The following is a 21,464-nucleotide window of genomic DNA, read 5'->3' on the forward strand; positions in this document are numbered from 1 at the left end:
AAATGAGTTAACTTTACTTGGTCTCTTTCTTCCAGAAGATGATTGAATAAAAAGAAATATAAATGTTTTAACACACTATGAGTCGGTTTTCTCTGTTCTATCATGGGGACAAAAGAATCGGGGTTAATAGGCTCTAGGTGAGGCTAGTTAATGCCGCTGCCTCCCCTGTTTTTAAGTAGTTTGTTGGAACCAATGGTGTGTAAGAGGGACACAACCCTAAAACAGCCAGCCTGGAAACACAGCAGCACAAAGCTTGCCATAGTGGTGCTATCAACTACCTGATGCGAGATGTTGGACCCACAGCATGTACAGCCAGTCCAGGCATCGCTGTGAGGTGTGTCAAAGCTATGTAGAGCCATGGCAATGACTGAGGGCAGAGTCGGGGCTGCGGGTGTCTCCCCTGCTCTATGGGGAGGCCCAGACAGCAGTGCTGAGCCAGCTGCTGCCGTCGTGGGGAGAGTTTGGGAACATCTGCTCCACAAGATCACCACCGCCGGTTCAAGGGCTGTCAGATGGAGGCAAAGGATCACATGTTTGCCTACGGTTGGAGGATCTGTGACGTGGCGGCCAGGTGGCTGCAGCCACGCCCTGGGGAGGAGGAAAAGGTGACTGCTGGAGTTTGTCGTCAAGGACCACTCATTGAGAAGACAACAGAATGGGTCCTCTGCCATCGGCCAGGGAGCCTCGATGCAGCAGTGACTTTGGTGGACAACCAACTACTACGGTGGATGGAGGACCCTAGGTGGATACAGTCGCCGGTGGGGAATCCACGAGTGCCGGCCCTGAGGAGCAGAATCCTCAGCTCTCCTCCAGCACCACCGACTGCTGCGCCCCACAGAAATTCCCTACTGACCCGTTTTCCTCTGCAGGTCCTGGGAGCTACAGGCACTGGACCTATCTCACAGGGAGCCACACAGACGACAGGGCAGGAGTGCTGGTTCGGGCATCCACACGGAGTGCCCACTGATGGAGGAGGGACAGGTGTTCCGTGTCACTGGCCTCCCAGCACCTTCCCCTGGCCTGGGAGTGACATACAACATTCCAGTAAGGTACCAAAGGGCTATACACCAGGCTATGGTGGAGTCAGGCTGCATGCAAGACCTTGGTCTACCAAACTCTGGTTTGACTCTGGGCGTTTTTGGAGACAGAGTGGGTTTAGATCCTGTGTGTGCATGGGGATCATCAGCCATAGCGCCCGTTGAAATTAGGTATAAGGGCAAAAAGCATGGTGTCAAAGCTGCTGTTAGCTCATGCCTTGCACACGCCTTAATCTTGGGAAGGTGGGGGCGGCTATGATTTCTGGCTTAGTCCAGTGGGTTCAGGGGTGGGAGGCTGGGTAATGCAGCTGTGGCTCCATCCATCCATCCATTTTACACACCTAAGTGTTCCCAGGCCACCCAAGAGATATAATCTCTCCATTGTGTCCTGAGTTTTACCTGGGGCCTCACTGGGACATGCCCAGAACACCTTACCCAGGAGGCACAAGGAGTCATCCTTGTCAGATGCCACCTCAACTGCCTCAGCTGTGGCCAGTTGGGTAATTATGTCTCCCCTTTCCTTAAGATATTTAGTATGCAGTGGTCCCAGCATACTACGTATCTTAAGGACAGTCCAGTCAGAGGACTGGAAGTGACCGCTGAAATAACTCGCTGGAAACACAAAAGCAACAAGCTGACTGCCCCCGTGTTGTGTCGTGTCGTGTCAGGTGAACCAGCAGCAAAAACCCTGCTATCGTAAGATTTTTAGAAAGCTTGACCCCTGCCCTCAACCTTAAGGTTGAGCTAACCAGGATTGCCTTGCCTCATTTTCAAGTTATCACATTCACAAACTTGGCTGCCCATGCTTTCCCCCCGACCGGGTGAAAAACACCCCATTAAAGAGAGGACTCCACGGGTTAGGTTTACGCAACTAATCAGAGTCTGTGTGTGTTCATATGTGTGTACTTACTGATGCCGTTGTCTCTGAGGTATCCAGCCAGGCCCTGTCTCTGATATTCTGGATCATTCTCTCTTTTCCAGGACTGGAACTGTTCACAGGACAGACCTGCATGCTGAGACTCCCACTGCACACAAACAATGTTTACCAATGAGTACAGAACAGAGCATATAAAGGATGAATTACTATTGTAACAGTTACATAGAAAAATATTTATAATCACATAATATTTAATTTTCTTTTAAATTATAAATATTAATAATATTAATAATATTTATAAAGGCTTGGATTGCACACAAGCACAAATAAAATATGTGGAAAAAATGGTTGCAAATTGTCTACGAAGACTACTTCCCAAAATCAAAATATTAGTCCAGGGGTGTCAAACTTATGAGCCCCATCTAGCCCATGATATAATTATATATCCACAGCCACAGCCGTCTGTGCAGATCCCCACACAGTCCTCAATGGTTTTAAACAGTTTCTCTGCACTGGCTCTGCCAGGAACTTGTTTGCAGAAAAGCAATTCCTCCCTCAGCATCTCCATCAATGAATCTGACATACGTTATCAGTAAGCAGTCTTTGTTACTGTCAGTGGTTTCATCCATCTGCAGAAAAAGGTGGCTGTCACGCACCTTATCATTAAGCTGCTCCTCTATGTCCTTTGACATGTCAGAAATGCGCTCGCTGATGCTATTATTGGACAGAGGAATGACCCGTAGTTTGCTGGCTGCTGTGTCAGCAATCATAGTGGAAACCAGATCCATAGCACAGGGAAGTATTAATTCCTCTGCAACTGTGTGCGGCTTTTCACACAGTCCTGCACGGTAGGCAACTTTAGAGGAGCTGAGCTGAGCATTGCCAGCACAGATGCAGCTTTAGTAAAGAAACACTGTTGAGCAGTTTTTGTCTGAAAAAGTCAGCTGACTTGTCTTTGTGCTCTGGATGTTTTGTCTCCGAGTGGCGTCTTAGCTTGTTAGGCTTTAAACTGTCACAATCTAGCACTTTAAGACAGACGACACACTGCGGCCTCTCCTCATCACCCACTGTTGTGCAGGTGAAGCCAAAGGCGAGATATGCTTCATCATATTTTCTAGTCTTTGGCTTGGAAGGAAGTTGGCTTGGAAGGATACCTGCACATGGTTATTAGGCTTTCCCCACTTTGAGGGGGAAATGTAATGATTGAAGGGAGTCCATCCCTTCAGTCTCGTATTTTTGCACTATTCAGTTAGGACATAACTTTAACGTTAAGGTTCTTAAAAGAGTGGTGAAGAACAGATGTGCTTGGAATGTCATATTTTTGTGGCTTAACAAATGGATAAAACTGCAGCTCTGCAGAAAAAGTGAAACCATACAAATGGAAGAAGCTGAGCATAAAGTGGTAAGAAAACAAGAATACACAAAGAGAAACTTACAGGCTTTTTACAGTGAGCACAGAAACTGTTTCGACATTGAAAACAGGTGACCTTCAACTGGTCTCCATCATAGATGAATCCATATGAGCACTGAGGAGAACAAACATGAGAAGGGAAAGGAGAGGACAAGATAGAAATGTAATTGTACACTAACACTATAACGTAATCATAGGCAACATTAGTCCATGAAAATGACTTCTTGTATTCGGTAGAGTTGTGCTGGTTTAAAGAAGTTTGACTAAAAAGGTATTTTTAATTAAATAATTTCAGTGGATCTTGAAAGCTCCATGACATACAGAGTGCACAGACTCTCATGTAGTTACCAAGCACTCTGCAAGCAAGAACATTGGGTAAGATTAATTCATTCATTACAGCCTTTTCAAAATAAATTGCTGAACTAATAACTGGTAATGAGTCAGTCGTATTGTTGTGGAAGAATTTTGTCCCACTCTTCTTTGCAGAATTGTTTCAATTCAGCCACATTAAGGTGTGTGAGCATTTTAAAGGTTATGCCAAATAGGAACATTTTTCTTCATTTGTAGATATTGGCTCTCATTATGGTTCACTGGCGTCCCAGTGCCTCTGAAATGGTTCTGTACCCTGTTCCAGACTGACAGATGTCAGTGACTTCTGTCTATTTACATTATACATGCTTCCCCTAGGCAACATCATTAGAAGACATAGCATAAATTTTCACTGCTATGCAGATGACACGCAGCTCTATCTATCCATGAAGCCAGGTAACACACACCAATTAGTTAAACTGCAGGAATGTCTTAAAGACATAAAGACCTGGATGGCCGCTAACTTTCTGCTTCTTAATTCAGATAAAACTGAGGTTATTGTACTCGGCCCTGAAAATCTTAGAAATATGGTATCTAAGCAGAGTCTTACTCTGGATGGCATTACCTTGGCCTCCAGTAACACTGTGAGAAACCTTGGAGTCATTTTTGACCAGGACATGTCCTTCAACGCACATATTAAACAAATATGTAAGACTGCTTTCTTCCATTTGCGCAACATCTCTAAAATTAGAAATATCCTGTCTCAGAGTGATGCTGAAAAACTAGTTCATGCATTTATTACTTCCAGGCTGGACTACTGTAATTCACTATTATCAGGAAGTCCTAAAACTCCCTGAAAAGCCTTCAGCTGATCCAAAATGCTGCAGCAAGGGTCCTGACAGGGACTAGAAAGAGAGAGCAGATTTCTCCTGTTTTGGCTTCCTTCATTGGCTTCCTGTTAAATCCAGAATTGAATTCAAAATCCTGCTCCTCACATACAAGGTCTTAAATAATCAGGCCCCATCTTATCTTAATGACCTTGTAGTACCATATCACCCTATTAGAGCACTTCGCTCTCACACTGCAGGCCCTACTTGTTGTTCCTAGAGTATTTAAAAGTAGAATGGGAGGCAGAGCCTTCAGTTTTCAGGCCCCTCTTCTGTGGAACCAGCTTCCAGTTTGGATTCAGGAGACAGACACTATCTCTACTTTCAAGATTAGGCTTCAAACTTTCCTTTTGTTAAAGCATATAGTTAGGGCTGGACCAGGTGACCCTGAATCCTCCCTTAGTTATGCTGCAATAGACGTGGGCTGCCGGGATTCCCATGATGCATTGAGTTTTTCCCCTTCCAGTCACCTTTCTCACTCACTATGTGTTAATAGACCTCTCTGCATCGAATCATATCTGTTATTAATCTCTGTCTCTCTTCCACAGCATGTCTTTATCCTGTTTTCCTTCTTTCACCCCAACCGGTCGCAGCAGATGGCCCCGCCCCTCCCTGAGCCTGGTTCTGCTGGAGGTTTCTTCCTGTTAAAAGGGAGTTTTTCCTTCCCACTGTCGCCAAAGTGCTTGCTCATAGGGGGTCATATGATTGTTGGGTTTTTCTCTGTATTTATTATTGTGCTATCTACTGTACAATATAAAGCGCCTTGAGGCGACTTTTGTTGTGATTTGGCGCTATATAAATAAAACTGAATTGAATTGAATTGAACTTTGTTTCTCACCTGCTTTTGTTCTCTTTTTTAAGCCTGTCATGTCCAGTAGATCTGAATTCACCGTTGTGGCACAACATTTGTGTTTCCGAGATGAGCTCTATGTTACTCTCTATTGACTCCTATTGTTTGTGTTTATCTTTTTCTTTCTTTCTTTATTCATTTATTTCTGTTATTACTCAAGGGTGCATCATCATCTGTTTCTTTAAATGTGCGGGATAACGTGTTGGCTTCATTTCGTCACACAGGTTCAGTTTAAGTGATTTCTTGATTCAGCAGGTCTGGCAGTAATCAAGCTTGTGTCAGTAAAAATGAACTTAGTTAATTTACTGTTAATTCATGATTTTAATAAGGGGTGCAATTACTTTTTCACAAGGACCAGGCAGGTTTGGATAGCTTTTTTCCACTTAATTAAAGAAATGCTCATTTTGTATTCACTCAGGTTATCTTTGTCTAGTATTAAACTTTGTTTGATGATCTAAAACATGTGCATGTGAGAAATATGCAAAAACATGTGAAATTGGGGAAGGGTAAATATATTTTCCCAGCACTGGAGTTACATATATACAGGGGTGCACATAAGTGGTCCGCAGGTGCGCATTCGCTGTCAAAATAAAAGACGCGCACCAGATAGGAAGTTGCAACGCGCGTTTGCGTACATATAAAAGGCACTGTTTTTGTCCGCTAGAGTGGGATTTTTCACGGCATATTCTGCACCACATCTCTGTGTGTTCATCATTTGTTTGAAGCCAGCTCACCTCCTGCAACCACTTTTCCGAGAATACGCGCTTCTTTTGCGGTTCAGACTCCTTCTGACATTTCTTTGGAGGTGGAGGAACACCAAAGTAATTGCTTAAAGGAGCTTGCTTCGACATCTTTAAGAGTTCTAAACAAATGTCTGTCCTCCTCCAGAAAATCTTATGTACACAAACGCGCGTTGAAACCTCTTGTCTGGTGCGTGGTACGTGTCTTTTATTTTGACAGCGAATGCGCACCTGCGGACCACTTATGTGCACCCCTGTATATAGAACCTTCTCCCTGTGAGCCACTGTGATGCGAGTGTTGGGGTCTGTTTTGCATCTGTGTGACTGAATTCTGGAATTTTCAACTGAAAGCAGTTCTTTGCTACAATGACTCTCAGTAAAGACACGGCTGTAGCAAAGAAATGAAAAAACCTTCAACCTTCATCCAAAAGAAATATTATGGAAGGACTTGAAGTGAGCAGCTTATGTGGGGAAGACCGCCAACATCCCAGAGATGAAGCAGGACTGATTTAGACCTTTAGTTGCAGTCATTGTTGCTCATGGACTCCTTGATTGATGTTCCTGCTTTAAATGTGTGATTTGGACCTGAGCACATGCACAATAGAAGAAACAGAAATAGTTCCAAAACTTCCTTCTTCAGCACATCTAACACCCTGATTCAGTATACCCATAGCTTCCGTGTGGGAAAAGTGAGCTCTTCATTGGTCACCAGTGTTGGGGAGTAACGGAATACATGTACCGCCGTTACGTATTCAGAATACAAAATATGAGTAACTGTATTCCGTTACAGTTACCGTTTAAAAAGGTGGTATTCAGAATACAGTTACTTTGTTGAAATAAATGGATTACACGGCGGTACTTCCCTGTTTCATATTGTCGCGGGTCAGGACTGTTTGGGTTTGTTTGACAGCTACGTTCTGTTGTTCCAGGCGGCAGCATTACGGTTGCCATGGTTACAGGGTGACGCTCTCTCTCTGCGTGTTTCCTGGGTGAGAGAGCGCTTTGTTGTTGTTGTTGTTGTGCTAAGCTAAAAGGCAGAATGCTACAGGCATGGCTCTAAAGAATGTAGCCTCATGGGCAGTGTAGTCCGTGCTGCAGCGAGAATGGACTACCATACCCGTTATGTGTCTGTGAGCGAGGGAGGGAGAGAAAGGAAAAGTCCGAGCTGTCACGGAGCAAAAACGGGAGCTGGAAGCATGTAAATATAATAATAACCACTGCAGCCAAGAAGAGTGCCTGACAAGCCCAGCTGTAAGTAAGCTATTAAGATTCGACTGTACGCTGTGTTCGTGTTTTCCTCCGGAAACAATAAGTTCCGTTGGAGCAGCCTTTCAACGCCTCTCTCTGTCTCTGGCAAGCAAAGTTGACCCAGACAACAAAGTAAAGCTAGTTTTCGGCTACCAGCCTGACACGAACCCGACGTATTAGCCAGAGGTCCCTTTACTACGTTTCGGAGCCGCGGACCTTCAGTATCAGTAATAAATCACAGCAATAGTACATTCACGTAGTTGTAAACAGCATGATAATATATTAAGTATTCCAAAGTATTCAGAATACGTTACTCTCATTGAGTAACGTAACGGAATACGTTACAGAATACATTTTGGGGCATGTATTCAGTATTCTGTAGTGGAATACATTTTAAAAGTAACCTTCCCAACACTGTTGGTCACCAATTCAATTTCAAAATTTGCAAAACTGCTTAGGCACATCTTACATAATTTAACATAAACCAGTGACACACTCCAGGGCCTGATCGACCCTGGCAGGGCCTCCTTGGATGAGGGTGTCTAGTGATAATGGCCAAAACACCCGATGAATCCAAGGTCCACTGCTGACGATGTGTCCCAAATTTAAAATGATAATCTAGATCAATCTCTAATCCCTAAACCTAACCAAGGAAGGAAAATGGCAGATTAGCCTGGGTAAAAGACTGGAAGTTGAGGCACACAACGATGTGTGCTGCTGGCAAAGTTTCTGCCTTTCCTCATAACAGCCATCCCTCAAAATGTTCTCAATTTAAAGCAATACATAATCAGGGACTGTAACATCTAGTCCTTTTAACTGAATTGTTTCTTATAAAGAAAATTGAATCTTTAACACCTGTGAAGCATCAATAATCCAAAAACGTGTACTCAAACTTGCATCACTTTTAAATAGTAATTAAGTAATTACATTAAGTAATTTGTTCATCAAGATTTTGTTGCAAATATTGATCCTGTACTCACGTGACAGCACCAGAGAAATTTGGGGTCCTTGATTAAAGCCTGCTCTGTCAGCTTCTTGTGGAACAGCTCGTAGACTTCTGGCTCTAGACACTCTCGCAGCTGTGAACACCAAGTTTTAGAACGTTAACTTCACAGAATGTACATGTAAGGACTGATTTACCTGTCACGACTCATCCTGTTCTTCCTGTCAAAACATTTGTACAGAGTCGTCTAAATCTCTGGAAGATATTCACCAAGTATGGTGTCAGTCACTCTTTCACAAGTCTTACTCATACTGCAAATAATGCGTTGTATGTTTGTCACTCTTAAATATGAACACCCTTAAAATAAGACAAGCAAAGACAAAATGCAGTTTCTAAGTGACGGTGTTTCTTATTAAGAGAAAACAAATCCAGACATACGGCGGTGGGTGAAAAAACTCTTGCCCCCTAACCTATTAACTGGTTGAGGCACAAACTGCAACCAGGTGTTTCAAATAACTGACATGAGTCGTTAACAGCGCTGTGGAGGAATTTTGGCCCACTCGTCTTTGCAAAATTGTTGTAATTCAGCCAAACTGGAAGGTTTTTGAGAATGAACCTTTTTAAGGTCGTGCCACAGCATCGCAATTGTGTTCAAATCAGAACAGTGACTGGCCCACTCCAAAGTCTTCATTTTGTTTTTCTTCAGCCCCTCTGAGATGGACTTGCTGGTGTGTTTCGGATCATTGTGCTGCTGCAGAACAGAAGTGCACTTCAGGTTGAGGTCATGAACAGATGGCTGGACATTTTCCTCCAGGATGTTTTGGTGGACAGCAGAGTTCATGGTTCCATTTACCACAGCAGGTCTTCAGGTCCTGAGGCAGCCCCAGACCATCACACCACCACCATATTTTACTGTTGGTATAATGTTCCTTTTCTGAAATGCTGTGTTACTTTCACTCCAGATGAAATGGCACATCACACTTTCCAAAAAGTTCAACTTTTGTCTTGTCAGTCCAGGGAATATTTTCCCAAAAGTCTTGGGAATCATCAAGATGTTTTCTGGCAAAACTGAGACGAGCCTTTATCTTCCTGTTGAGTCCGTCGTCGCTGCGCTCCCGGTGTAACGGTGCGTTCACACCGAACGTGATAGAGGCGGCCAGAGCGTCAGGTTTACATGTAAAGTCAATGGAAAGAGCGCGATGACACGCGATTGCGCCGTCCGGCGAAAATTGGAAGCAGATTTGCGCTGCGGCAAACGCCAAAACACCTGAAACGCTGCGTCAGTGTAGCGGCGTGGGGGCGCGTTGACTCGCGAAGAAAACCATGCGTGTCAGATTGTGTGTTGCATTTTGTGCACACGCGCCGTGTCGCGCCAACCGCCGAGTTGGAAAATCTGAACTCCGGCGCCAAATCGCGCGCGACAACCAATCAGGAGGCTGGTGACGTGGCTCTGACCTAGGTACTGACGCGTACTGTCCCGCTATTTTCCCACTGATGTACAAATACCTTTCCGCCAACAAGATAATGTGTTTATTCAGAGGACATCTGCAGGAGAAAGTGGAAGAGCCTCAGGGACACATATAATAAGGAGAAGAGGAGTGGGTCTGCAGCAGGATCGGGGAAGAGATGGAAGTTCTTCATGCGGTCATGGGGTTTCTGGACCCCTTCCTCACCCCGCTGGAGACTAGCGGCAATATGGTGCGGACTGTGGAGAACTTCCCCGAGGACCAGGGACAGCCCGGAGAGGCAGCAGGGGAGTGTCAGTCAGAAGGACAAGGTTTACAGTGAATTAATGTAGGCAGTTAATTTATGCGTGTTGTCATATAGGAATATATTTTGTTTATTAATAAAACAGTATACAGTGGTCCCGCTGTTCACCCGTCACATTTCGCTGATTTTTGTTATTGCACCGTACAGCTTTCAACAATGCGCATTGCATTCTGCAGCCTGATTGACAAATCTCCTCCGTGCTGTGTCTCCAGCGCTTGCCAAACTTATCATGTTTGGTTTTGATAACCATCACGTCCAATAGAAAAACAGCACAAAAACACTCATAACTATGACCCTCATTCGAGATACACACCTGCACCGCGAGGAAAAAGGCGCATCGAAAGTGGCGCGCAGACGGAGAAAATGCACAGCATAATAAAACTTCCTCCCACATTCCTCCCACATTTCCAGTTCACGCGTGTCAAAATATGCAATTTTGACGCTGATGGATTTTTCTTGGACACGCGTTGAGGTGCGAATGTGCACGCGTCAAATTAGGGGCGTTTGGGGCGTTTTCGCTCGCGCCTATCGCGTTCGGTGTGAACACACCGTAAGGCAGGTCCAATTTAAGTCTTTTTTAAGAGATTTCTTAAAGTGCTTTTAATTTTCAATCACTTTTTCCACACAGGGCCACAATAATAATAATAATAATTATAATTATAACAATAATACTAACACCCTCATTTTGTGTTTACTTGTGTCATCTTTGTCTAATATTTAAATTTTATATGATCTGAAAATAAGACATCAGGAAGGAGGCAAACACTTTTTTACAGCACTGTGAATAAAAACTGGTACTGACAGTCACAATCACAGGTATTAATATAATATTAATACTTCATTTCACCCTTTGTCTCCAGTAATAGAAATAGAAACATTCCAGACCTCAACACTGATTATAACGCACTAACTCTAATACAGGTGTTCCACAAGACTGACCTGAACATGCACTGCATTAGGACATAATGATATGACCAAAGTGAAAGTGATTACTACTACCCGTCTCTTACAATATTACTCTCATGAATGTAAAAAATTCTGAATAAAAATTAAAGTTCTGTATAATTAGTAAGCCTAGAAAAACAATATTGCAATAACTAAAGATACATGTCATGTACATGTACAGGTTTTTGATATTTTATGGGCCAAACTATAATCGATGACATAAATAATTATCTGAGAAAGGAATGAAAATATGTTTTACTGTTAAACAGGAGAAAAAATATAATTAGTCCCTCCAAGCTTGCATTTTGAAACTGCTGCTCAGCAGTCTGTAATTCATTTTCAACCCAAACTACAAAGTTTGATGTTGTTTGTCAACTGAATTTTCTGGCAAGCAAAAGTTTGTGTACAAGAATTTTGGTACATTAACCTCTTGTATATTTTGTACATTGTCCAAAATCCTGGAAATAAACTCAAAGAAGTAGATTCAAAGAAAAGCAAAGAAAAAACAAAAAAATGCAGATAATTGTTTTACTGAACTGTAAGTGATGGCAGGCTTTATAGTTATGATTGGCAAGATGACAATGTAGCAGTCAGAGAGAGTCAGTGTGACCAAACTTCCAGTACCACCAGTGATGGACTACATTTCACCAGGACACTTTTATGAGGTGCCCAGCGGATTTTGAGTAGGAGAGACATTCTCATTCCTTTCACAGTCTATTTGCCTACCTGGATGTCCAGGGTGGAGAAGTAGCTGTTGAGGTGTTCGGGGTCATTGATGTCAGGCTCCCAACAGACTGGACACACCATGTCTCTGATGTGTTTGTCCCTTACAGCGATGGTAAAGTGCTGCTGAAAACAACCGCAGCACACGGAGCACTGACACGACGTGAGAGACTGCATCTGAGATAGAAGGGAAGGTGGGAGGAAGTAGAAAATCATGAAATGGAAATCATTCAGAAAAATATTTAGTGACCCAAAAGCATCTGTAAAGTAACCCTAACTTTGCTGTGAGGGAAAACCGAGAGGCAGATGGGACATTCTTTAGCGAGCACTCGCTTGATAAATTCCCTGTCGTGGGACTCTTGTACTGCCTGCACCACATCTTCTAGGGAATAAGGGGCACTGTGCTCCAGAAGAAGTGATAGCGCCAGCTCACAGCGACCCCAGCTGGGTAGATCATAGACTGCTAGTAGCCACCGACATACACGCTGAAAAACAATAAAATCATGTTAAAATAGACTTCAGATTTTCTACCAGTAATGCCAAACATGGGTCTTTGTAAAGTACTGTGTTACAGTTGCAAGTCACTCCTCATTTCTGTATATTTTGCTGGGAAAGTGAGCACAGAAACGTGTCCAAACAGGAAAACTGGTATGTCCACCTTTTTTTTTTTCTCAACACAGCCTGAAGCTTCTCTTCACTGGCTTCCTGTTAAATCTGGAGTCTTAAATAGATGGCTAAAAAAAAAAGGAGGACACCTCAGTCCTGCCAGCGCTAACAGCACACACTGCGCCACACACTGTCTGAGCTGGAACCAGACGGGGAAAAGCTGAGGAATGGTGGCGAGTGAGGCTGCGATGAGGGTGGCTGTAGCTCAGGTGGTAGAGCAGGTCAGCTACTAACCGGAAGGTTGGTGGTTTGATCCCAGGCTCCGCCAGTCTGCTTACCAAATATCCTTGGGCAAGATACTAACCCCATGTTGCTCTCCGATGCATCCATCGGAGTATGAATGTTAGACAGTAAGTGTTTAAAGCGCTTTGAGTGCTCAGATAGAGTAGAAAAGTGCTATATAAGAACCAGTCCATTTACCATTTAAATAACTAATCCCCAAAAGTGGGTTTTGTTCATCTGGACGTAGCGTTTTCAGTGGAAGAAATAATTTGTCACTCATCCAAATGACTTCTTCAGTCTCAGCTGACTGATCCAGCTAAATCCAGTGGAGTGGTTTGGTTTAAACTAGATTAAAACCAACAATGGTCTTAAAAAATGATATATTTTAAAATAAAATAGTGAAACATACTAACTGAAAATGGATTTAGCTACATTCTGGACCATGTTTCCAGAATGCAGTAGCTAGGGAGCTGATTGGAGACTGCAACAGCCAATCAGAATTTTTGCATCCAAGTCTGTTGCCATTTCTCAATTCTCAAGTACGTGAGTATGTATTCGCGTTCTCGGCGAGCACGCACTGGCCAAGAACGCACGGGAGTGCGGACTCGCCGAGAACGCGAGCACGCATCACGCATTTGAGAATTGAGAAATGGTTTTTCTGAGTTTTGATTTAATGCATTCTGGGATATTTAGCTGTCCCAAGTCCACACCGATGCATGCTCGATAAAGCGGGCGGAGCGAGAACACATCCGGGACTTTTTCGCGTTCTCGGCTTGATGCGTGCCGATTGGAACAGTACTTGGTCTCCGACTGATGACGTATCACGAGTACACGAGAACGCAAGCACGCGCACAAGTACGCATATTGAGAAAGGCCCCATGTACACTGTTATAGGTGTGCCACAAAAGCAACCAATCACAGGGCCTTTCTCAATATGCGTGCATTTGTGCGCATTTCATGCTCGTGTACTCGTGATACGCCATCAGTCGGAGACCAAGTACTGTTCCAATTGGCACGATCAAGCCGAGAACGCGAAAAAGTCCCGGATGTGTTCTCGCCCCGCCTGCTTTATCGAAAGCATGCATCGGTGTGACTTGGGACAGCTATATATCCCAGAATGCATTTCGTCCAAAACTCAACAGCGGACTCCCGGCACATCGTTTTCAACCCCCGCTATGGTCTTCTCTCACTACTCAGGTTAAAGAATAAAGAAACCCCAGCAGCTGTCTATAGTATTGAGTGTCCACTAAAATAGAAATAAAAGTGTTCTAACATCTCACCTGTTTGTTTTTATTAAGGTATGTACACGTATGTACATGTACACTATTTTTATTAATAGAGGTTTCACTACTGAGGTTAAAAATGATATATAAGTCACTTAGATCACTTCTAAATGTTAATGTTTGGTTTATTTCAGTGTTTTATTTGTTCCTGAGTAAACCGGTTTGGCTGTGATTAAAGTTAAGCTTCATAACATGTTACTCACAGTTAAATTAGGAGGGGACGGCGGTAAAAACTCCGGACCTGTGACATCATCACGTACGCAGGTGTTCCAATTGTACAAATCGCGAGTCCGTGCTCGCGTTCTCGGCCAGTACGTACTCGCCGAGAACGCGAGTACGTACTCGCGTACTTGAGAATTGAGAAACGGCCAGAGAGTTGAGCGTGCAGGGAGCAGAGATGTTGAGAGCGACTCACTGAGAGCAGGTCTGCAGATGTCTGTGAGCACACAGAGCAGAGATCTGAGCGAGTGTGTGTGTATGGATAATAGCAAACACTGAAATACATTTCTTCCCAGAAATGAATTTTGTTTGCTCGAATTAAACTTTTCTTCACTCAAAATAATTTTTCTCCTCAAAATACAACATTTGCACTTGCATTTTTTTTTTTTTACGTGCGCTCAGAATAGAGACACAAAAATAACGCTGTAGAGTTTTTCCTTCCTACTGTCACCAAGCACTACTCATAGAGGGTTTTCTCTGTATCACTGTAGGGTCTTTACCTAACAATATAAAGCATCTTGAGGCAAATGTTGTTGTGATTTGGAGCTATACAAATGAAAGTGAACTGAACTGGACCTTAATACTGAAAATGGTCAAGAACATGACTGAAAATGAGCGAAAAAACAGCAATGTCCAAAGAAAAACTTTAAATGACCTTCAGAAAGACAATGACTGATGGGTTTAGATTTTATTGTCATTTGTATTAAGGAATATTTAACCATATATGCTTAGAGGTGTATAATTGATTGTGTAGTGATAGGATGTGTGATCTTTAGTAGGCTTTGTGTGCATTCCAGAGTGCTCTGGCTTTCACACCCACATTTTGGGAGCATGGGAGAGGTGGTACCTTGTCTTATTGTTTTATGGTACGATAAACGTGTCTATATCTGTTTTAGTCTAAGTGCCTTTTGTTTAGATGAACTGTTGGACTTCCAGGCCAGCAGGTTTAGGAAGTCATTTATGGGGTCACACTCTGACCCCCCCCCACACACACACACAGGGTATTCTTTGTTCACATGTATGCCTATGTAAGATGTTATATGTTAATGACCCTATGCATATTCATGTAACCACAATAAAAGGAGTGCTATGGGGGACCTGGCTGAGAGTCTGACGGAGGTCAAGTGGGTGGAACGACACTTGGCTCTGGACAGGCTTCCCTCATGCATGAGTAACACAAAGAACTTTGCCTACTTGTGTCTTGTTTTTGCTGTGTAGTAAATTGCCTTGAACGTTCCAGCGAATAGGTTTAAACTACAAACCTATCAATGACCACTTTAAAAAATGCAAAGAAATCCTGACTCCTTGGAAGCAAAATATAAAGAAATGAGGATGACCCACTCGGAAAACATCTACACATTCCAAAATAAAAATCCCCAGTGTGGCCATAAACTAAAAATCTGGGCTTTAAACTGGCCCCAGCGAAACCCAATGAGTGACATCACACGTTTCGTCTGTGGTTTTACCTGCTTGTCAGGATGGTGGATATCAACAGGAGGCTCAGGTTTCTCACTCCAGATGCGTTTGTGGAAGGGCTCCAGAAGTGGTCGCTGTAGCAACACCAAGGCTCCCCTTACCTCACCACCACTCTGCCATAAAACCTCATGACAGCGAGCTTCATCACTAAAGCCGAGTGCACGCAGCTCCTTTACCTGATAGGACAGAATGAAGAAATATAATTGAATGTCTACACAGATGGCAGAGTCATGAAATATTAGGGCACAATGCTAAACGTTTGACCAAGCATCACCTTGGCGAGTCTGTCTCTCAGAGCTTGTCTGGCAGCTCTCTCTGTGTCACCCCCTGCTGTAAGCCAGGCTTGCTTGGCTTCTGCTCTGGAAAGTTGGATCACACTTTCTGTTTCTGCAAGATCTACCACTTTGCCAGCCTCCTTGGCGAGATCCCGTGTTATGTTATTCTGTGTAGCAGGACAGTTTCCCTTTCAGAAAACACAGAACTATAGTCAGAGTGATTTGTCAGGTTTAACAGGAGGTTACTGACCTTGTCTTCAGTTGGGGTCTTATCAGAAAATGACTGAAGGGAGGATGTTGCCACCAACATCCTGATCTGGTCTAACAGCAGGGGAAGCTCAGTCTTTAACCACTTGCAGGGCAAGATGTTGCTGTCCCCAGCTACCCTCATGCTTGTGTATACTTCCTCTGGACTCACTCCTTTCTTCTCCCCATGCTGACAAGGATATAAAGAACAAATGAACTTGTGTTAAGACATGAAAAGAAATCTGTATAGAGATATAATGACAGTACGGTGACTTGCTCTGATTAGTTGAATCAGCTTTAGCCCCTCCTCCTTTATCAAATTCTGCCTCCAGGAGTCCAGATCTTCAGGAGCAGGTTCCTTCGGTTTGATCGGCAGAGCAGGGACACGTCTAACAGGAGAGGGGGGGCGGAGCTTAACTGGCAGCGGTGCAGGCTCTGGGCGAGCCAGGTCACACATCTCACACACCATAGCCGGAGAGTAGTTCAGATAGGTGCAGAACTGACACACCCACTGGAGCAGAGTTACAGAAAGAGAGTCACTAACCATGGAGAACAGCCACAGCATTAAAAGGCTGATGAAGAGTGATGATCAGTAACGATGATCATATCTAACTCACACTGTTAAAGCCTCAAAATTAAAACCATAAACCTGACAGTGATCACTGACCACTGTACATGTAAATTATTGTACTGTAGTGTGGGTCTCTGTACAGCTATAAAATGTGGGGCCTGCCTGGAAGCCCCACTATGGGGCCTGGGAGGGGCCCCAGTAGGGCAGCCCATGTCTACAGTATGAGCATGTGGCAATTCATACTGGGCATACTGGGGTGGCTGTAGCTCAGGAGGTACAGCAGGTCATCTACTGATCGCAAGGTTGGTGGTTTGATATTTGATGAATGAATTGGAGTCATCATCATATCATGTGATTTTTCTGGCTTTCTTTGTATTATTGTAGGGTCTTGGCCAATATAAAGTGCCTCTAGGCAACTGTTGTTGTGATTTGGCACTATGAAAAAAATGGAATCATTGAACAGATATGACTTAAACCACTGCAGCGCAGTACCTTTAATAATTACAGCATGCTCTAATCGCTGTAATGAAATGCTAATAGCAACAGATAGCTAGCAGGACAAGCACAGGAATGTGACCACACTCACACATCTAACCTGACTGTCAGGGTCACCGGGCATCCCCAATACTGGTGCTGGTGGTCTGGGTGGGGTTATGGGTGGGTGTGACAGGGTCACCGGAGGTCGTGTCGCCAAACGAGGTCGTTCACAAACCTCACACAGAATACTACTGGCTGCATTCACCATAGTGCAGCTCTTACACTGCCACTCTAAAAAACAGCGACAAACACACACATCACGTTATTCTCTTCCAATTACTCAAACTGAGCTTTACAACAAAATTCTTACAGAAGCCTTTGTGAGAATTACTCTGTTACAAAGAACAAAAATGATCACGACAAATTAAATAATGGAAGTTTTTAATAGACACTAAACATAAACAGATGTATATGTAGATCTTATATGTAGTTTTTATGAATACTAACTAAGATAATGACAACCTAGTATAATAATGGCGTTTTCCTGCTTCAACAAGTCGTAGGTTACTTCTTTATGTTCTGCCCGAAAACTCGGATCAGCTGCTTGTTAATTGTGGTTCCAAACAAGAACTGCCAGCAGGGAGGCTGCAGAGCGCACCCTGGTGGACAAACTATGTTATAATAACACTGGTAACATGGTTGAAGAAGGTTTTCTCTATTCAGTTACTGATATATTGACTATTGGCCGGGCTATGGTTCAAACCAAGAAGCTCCATGTCATTAGGAAACAGTGCAGCACTGTGCCACCCATCAGTTTCTATGTTGAGAAACCCCCCCCAGAAAAATAAAAGACATAACAATATGCTATTGCTAGAGCCTGAGATACACCAAAGGATAACAGACCGATGATAGTAGCAGGCTGACATTCATCTTCTTTAGGGCCGAGGGGTTCCAAGCGAGGCTGCTCACACTCCTCACAGAGCACATCCTGGATAGAGTTGACTTTAGTGCAGTGAAGGCAACGCCAGGTGGAAGAACTTGAAAAGTAAAAAGGTCTCATTTCAGATGAAAAAAGTTAAACCAGCGATAGTCGTTCACTGAGCTTCATCAAAGACATGATCAGGAAAAAGATAGAATGAACCTGAGCAGCAATAAAGCAACATCTCAAATCACATATGCTGCTCAAAGCTTCTATCTCAAAATATAGTATTGTGATACTACATTTACAACAATATATATATATATATATATATATATATATATATATATATATATATATATATATATATATATATATATATATATATATATATATATATATATATATATATATATATGTGTGTGTGTGTATATATATATATATATATATATATATATATATATATATATACATATATGTATATGTATATTTATATATATATATATGTATAGTTGTAAATTCTGAGGATTACTGCACCCTTGTAAGACAAAGTACATTTTGCCAAGAACTGCTTATCCTGACCCGTCACTGCTCCTGTTTTTGGATGAAGATGATGACGTGACAGCTGTTCGATGGTGGTTGGCTCTCTCAGGGTAGGAATGATACAGTCTGTCACAGTCTGAGCACAGCCCCTGGAGGCAGGTGAGGCAGTGGGCTGAGATGCGAAATATTCCACAAATAGCGCAGTTCTCTGTAAAACAAAACAACAATGACACAACACTGCTTTCTGCTATAATTTGTACCAATTCACAGCAAAAATTCATTGTTGTTTTGCAATGGACCACATAATACACTGTTAAATCTAGACTTAGTGTAAAATTACAACATAAAAATTCATAATAATTGGAATCTTTCCTTCCAGAAGTTGAGGCTCAATTCGCACATCTGGCCTTCAGGGTAAATGGACTGCTTTTCTAGTCCTACAGACTGAAGCTATATTTACCCATTCATGTGTCACACACTCACATCCACACTACGATGACACATTGATGGAGGTTCAGTGTCTTTAGCATTAAGACTGAGGAAGTCAGACATCAATTTCTCAGCTAACCTGGATGTTTGCTTGAGAAGGTGGAAAAGACCTGAATGGACCTAAGGCTTTGGTTTTTGGCAGAGAGCGAGTGGCTACGGTTGCTCTCCCTGGAGGATCGACGGTATAGGGAAACAGCTAGAGACTTGGTCTGGCTGGCTGCATGGCATGACGAGATCACAGCATCAGTGTTGAGTCCCACATCCTACGAAAAGAGAAAAGTAGCTGAACGCTGGCTTTAAAATTAGAGATGGTTCACTCTGTCTGATAGTATATTAATATCAACATGGCTTCATTAAAAATGCAATCATAAAGACAATGTATGTAGATAATAAGAGGAGGCCAATAAAGGGGACAATTAGAAAAATATAAAGAATATAAGGCATGACACTCAATCATCAGTGGAAGTCCATATGAGAAATGGATGGAAAATGTGGCTGGAAATCTGAAAGTCTCTATTTAAACTGTGGATGTATGGCCAGAATTCCCTTTCCCCCAGCTACCTCCTGAAGCTCACCTGCGGGCCTACCAAGTCATTCTCAAGTCAGCTCAGATACATAATGCCTCTCCAGTGGGTCCTGGGTCTCCTCCCATTGGGACATCCCACTGAGGAAGTTCAGATGCCCAAACTAGCTCAATGGGTTCCTTATGACCCTAAGGTAGAGTTAAGCCAGCCTTCATATGCATCCACAGTCTCACGCTGTCAGTCCCTTTCCAGAGCTCATGGCTATCGGTGAGGGTAGAAACATAGATCGACCACTAAACTGACAGCTTTGCTTTCACACTCTCTCTTCACGACAGCACACTGGTACAGCGTCCACAACGCCCTTTACGCCTCAACAATCTGTCCATGACCTTCGCTCAGTCTCTGCTCCACCCTCCCCTCACTTGTGAACAAGAACCCAAGATTGTCTAGGGAGCTTGGGAAGAAAAGCGTCTGGAAGTTTCTTGAAGATGTTTCAGCCAAGAAGCTTCTCAATGAGAGGTGAAACATCTTTAAGAAACTTAAAGAAGTCCAGACGCATTTCTTTCCAACCTCCTTATACTATGATGACCTGGATGACTGAGAACCTTCACAGACAAGACCCCAAGATGCCTAAACTCTCTCATTTGGGGCAGCAAGTCCCTGCCCTGGCTAATTCTCATATCGAACACTTCCCACTTGGCCCAAGTGCAAGCTGGAAATGTCCACTTGAGAAAGCCAAAAAAGCCAACTGTTTCAAAACCACAAAAGAGCAAAATAATTATTAATTGTGGACTATTAAACATTAGGTCACTCTGTTCCCCATTTGTAAACGATTTAATAATTGATCAAAACCTGGTTACAGGAGAAGGGATTAAGGTTCAACATCCCCAAATCAGTCAAATTATTTGTAAAGTTTATCTGAAGGTTTATTTGAAGCATGTAAGTCAGCATTAAAGGCAATAGTGAAACTAATGACTAACCTGACAGAGGACTCATCTCTGTGCTTGCCCTGTTAGAGCTGGGGTGTCAAACGTATGGCCACATCCGACCCACAGTACAATTACACCCAGCCCGTGAGATAATTTCAAATGTCAATTATTAATGGCCTGTTGGTATATGGGATCCGAATCTTCAGCCCTGCTGAGAGTCCATGTAGACGGGGTCAGACTTCATTTTGATGAGCACACAATGCAGCCAATCACATTAAAAAGACTGACTGGGATCATACCACTATGTGAAAAAAGGAAGGTGGGCATATGTTCTGAAGACAGCAAGTGTAGCAGTACAGGCTGGTGGAGATATTTGTAGCTCATTTTAGGATTTAGTAATGTGTTAGATAGGATGTCGAAATATTGTAGAGACACTGACACTGCCCTGGATGTAATAAAGGCCTAAACGTGTCATAAACTGAGGAGTAGGCTTGTAGGAGACCCTCCCCCACCTTGAGCTGTGAAGGTAAAACAGAGAGAAGCCCCAGCTTATTGTTGTTGGTGACTGCTCTGCTGTTATTATTATTTTAATGTGAGAAAGTGGTTTATGAAAGTTATATAGTGACGTATTAGCAAATGTGAACTGTGAAGAGTTTAAGGGATTAAAAAAATAGCTGGTTCCTTATCACAGCATGAAGCGCTCCCAGTATAGAAAGTCATCATGTTTATAGAGGGTCATCTATTCTATAGGGAGCGCACAGTGTGGCGTATGTCAGCACAATCTTAACTAAAAGGTCACAATAAGCCTCTCCTCCAATTTATTCCTCCTTAAAACACCTCATACCTACATATAGACAAATGAAAAACTTCTAAACCTGAGGTTAA

General features: G+C 43.1%; 1 protein-coding gene across 1 annotated transcript in view; it reads right to left on the reverse strand.

Moving 5' to 3' along the window:
• The window catches only part of LOC116326318 (E3 ubiquitin-protein ligase RNF31), a 45,018-nt gene that overhangs the window by 11,785 nt on the left and 11,769 nt on the right, over positions 1-21,464 (reverse strand). The window contains exons 6-18 of the mRNA XM_039601747.1: positions 19,206-19,389; positions 18,677-18,845; positions 18,079-18,212; positions 17,294-17,466; positions 16,405-16,638; positions 16,132-16,317; positions 15,881-16,048; positions 15,597-15,782; positions 12,019-12,225; positions 11,744-11,917; positions 8,340-8,438; positions 3,351-3,440; positions 1,948-2,062 (exon numbers count right to left, since the gene is read on the reverse strand). Coding sequence (XP_039457681.1) covers positions 1,948-2,062; positions 3,351-3,440; positions 8,340-8,438; positions 11,744-11,917; positions 12,019-12,225; positions 15,597-15,782; positions 15,881-16,048; positions 16,132-16,317; positions 16,405-16,638; positions 17,294-17,466; positions 18,079-18,212; positions 18,677-18,845; positions 19,206-19,389 — 2,119 coding nt within the window. The remainder of the gene's footprint in view (positions 1-1,947; positions 2,063-3,350; positions 3,441-8,339; positions 8,439-11,743; positions 11,918-12,018; positions 12,226-15,596; positions 15,783-15,880; positions 16,049-16,131; positions 16,318-16,404; positions 16,639-17,293; positions 17,467-18,078; positions 18,213-18,676; positions 18,846-19,205; positions 19,390-21,464) is intronic.

The sequence above is a fragment of the Oreochromis aureus genome, linkage group 18 (assembly GCF_013358895.1).
Source record: "Oreochromis aureus strain Israel breed Guangdong linkage group 18, ZZ_aureus, whole genome shotgun sequence".
In the NCBI taxonomy this organism is placed as follows: domain Eukaryota; kingdom Metazoa; phylum Chordata; class Actinopteri; order Cichliformes; family Cichlidae; genus Oreochromis; species Oreochromis aureus.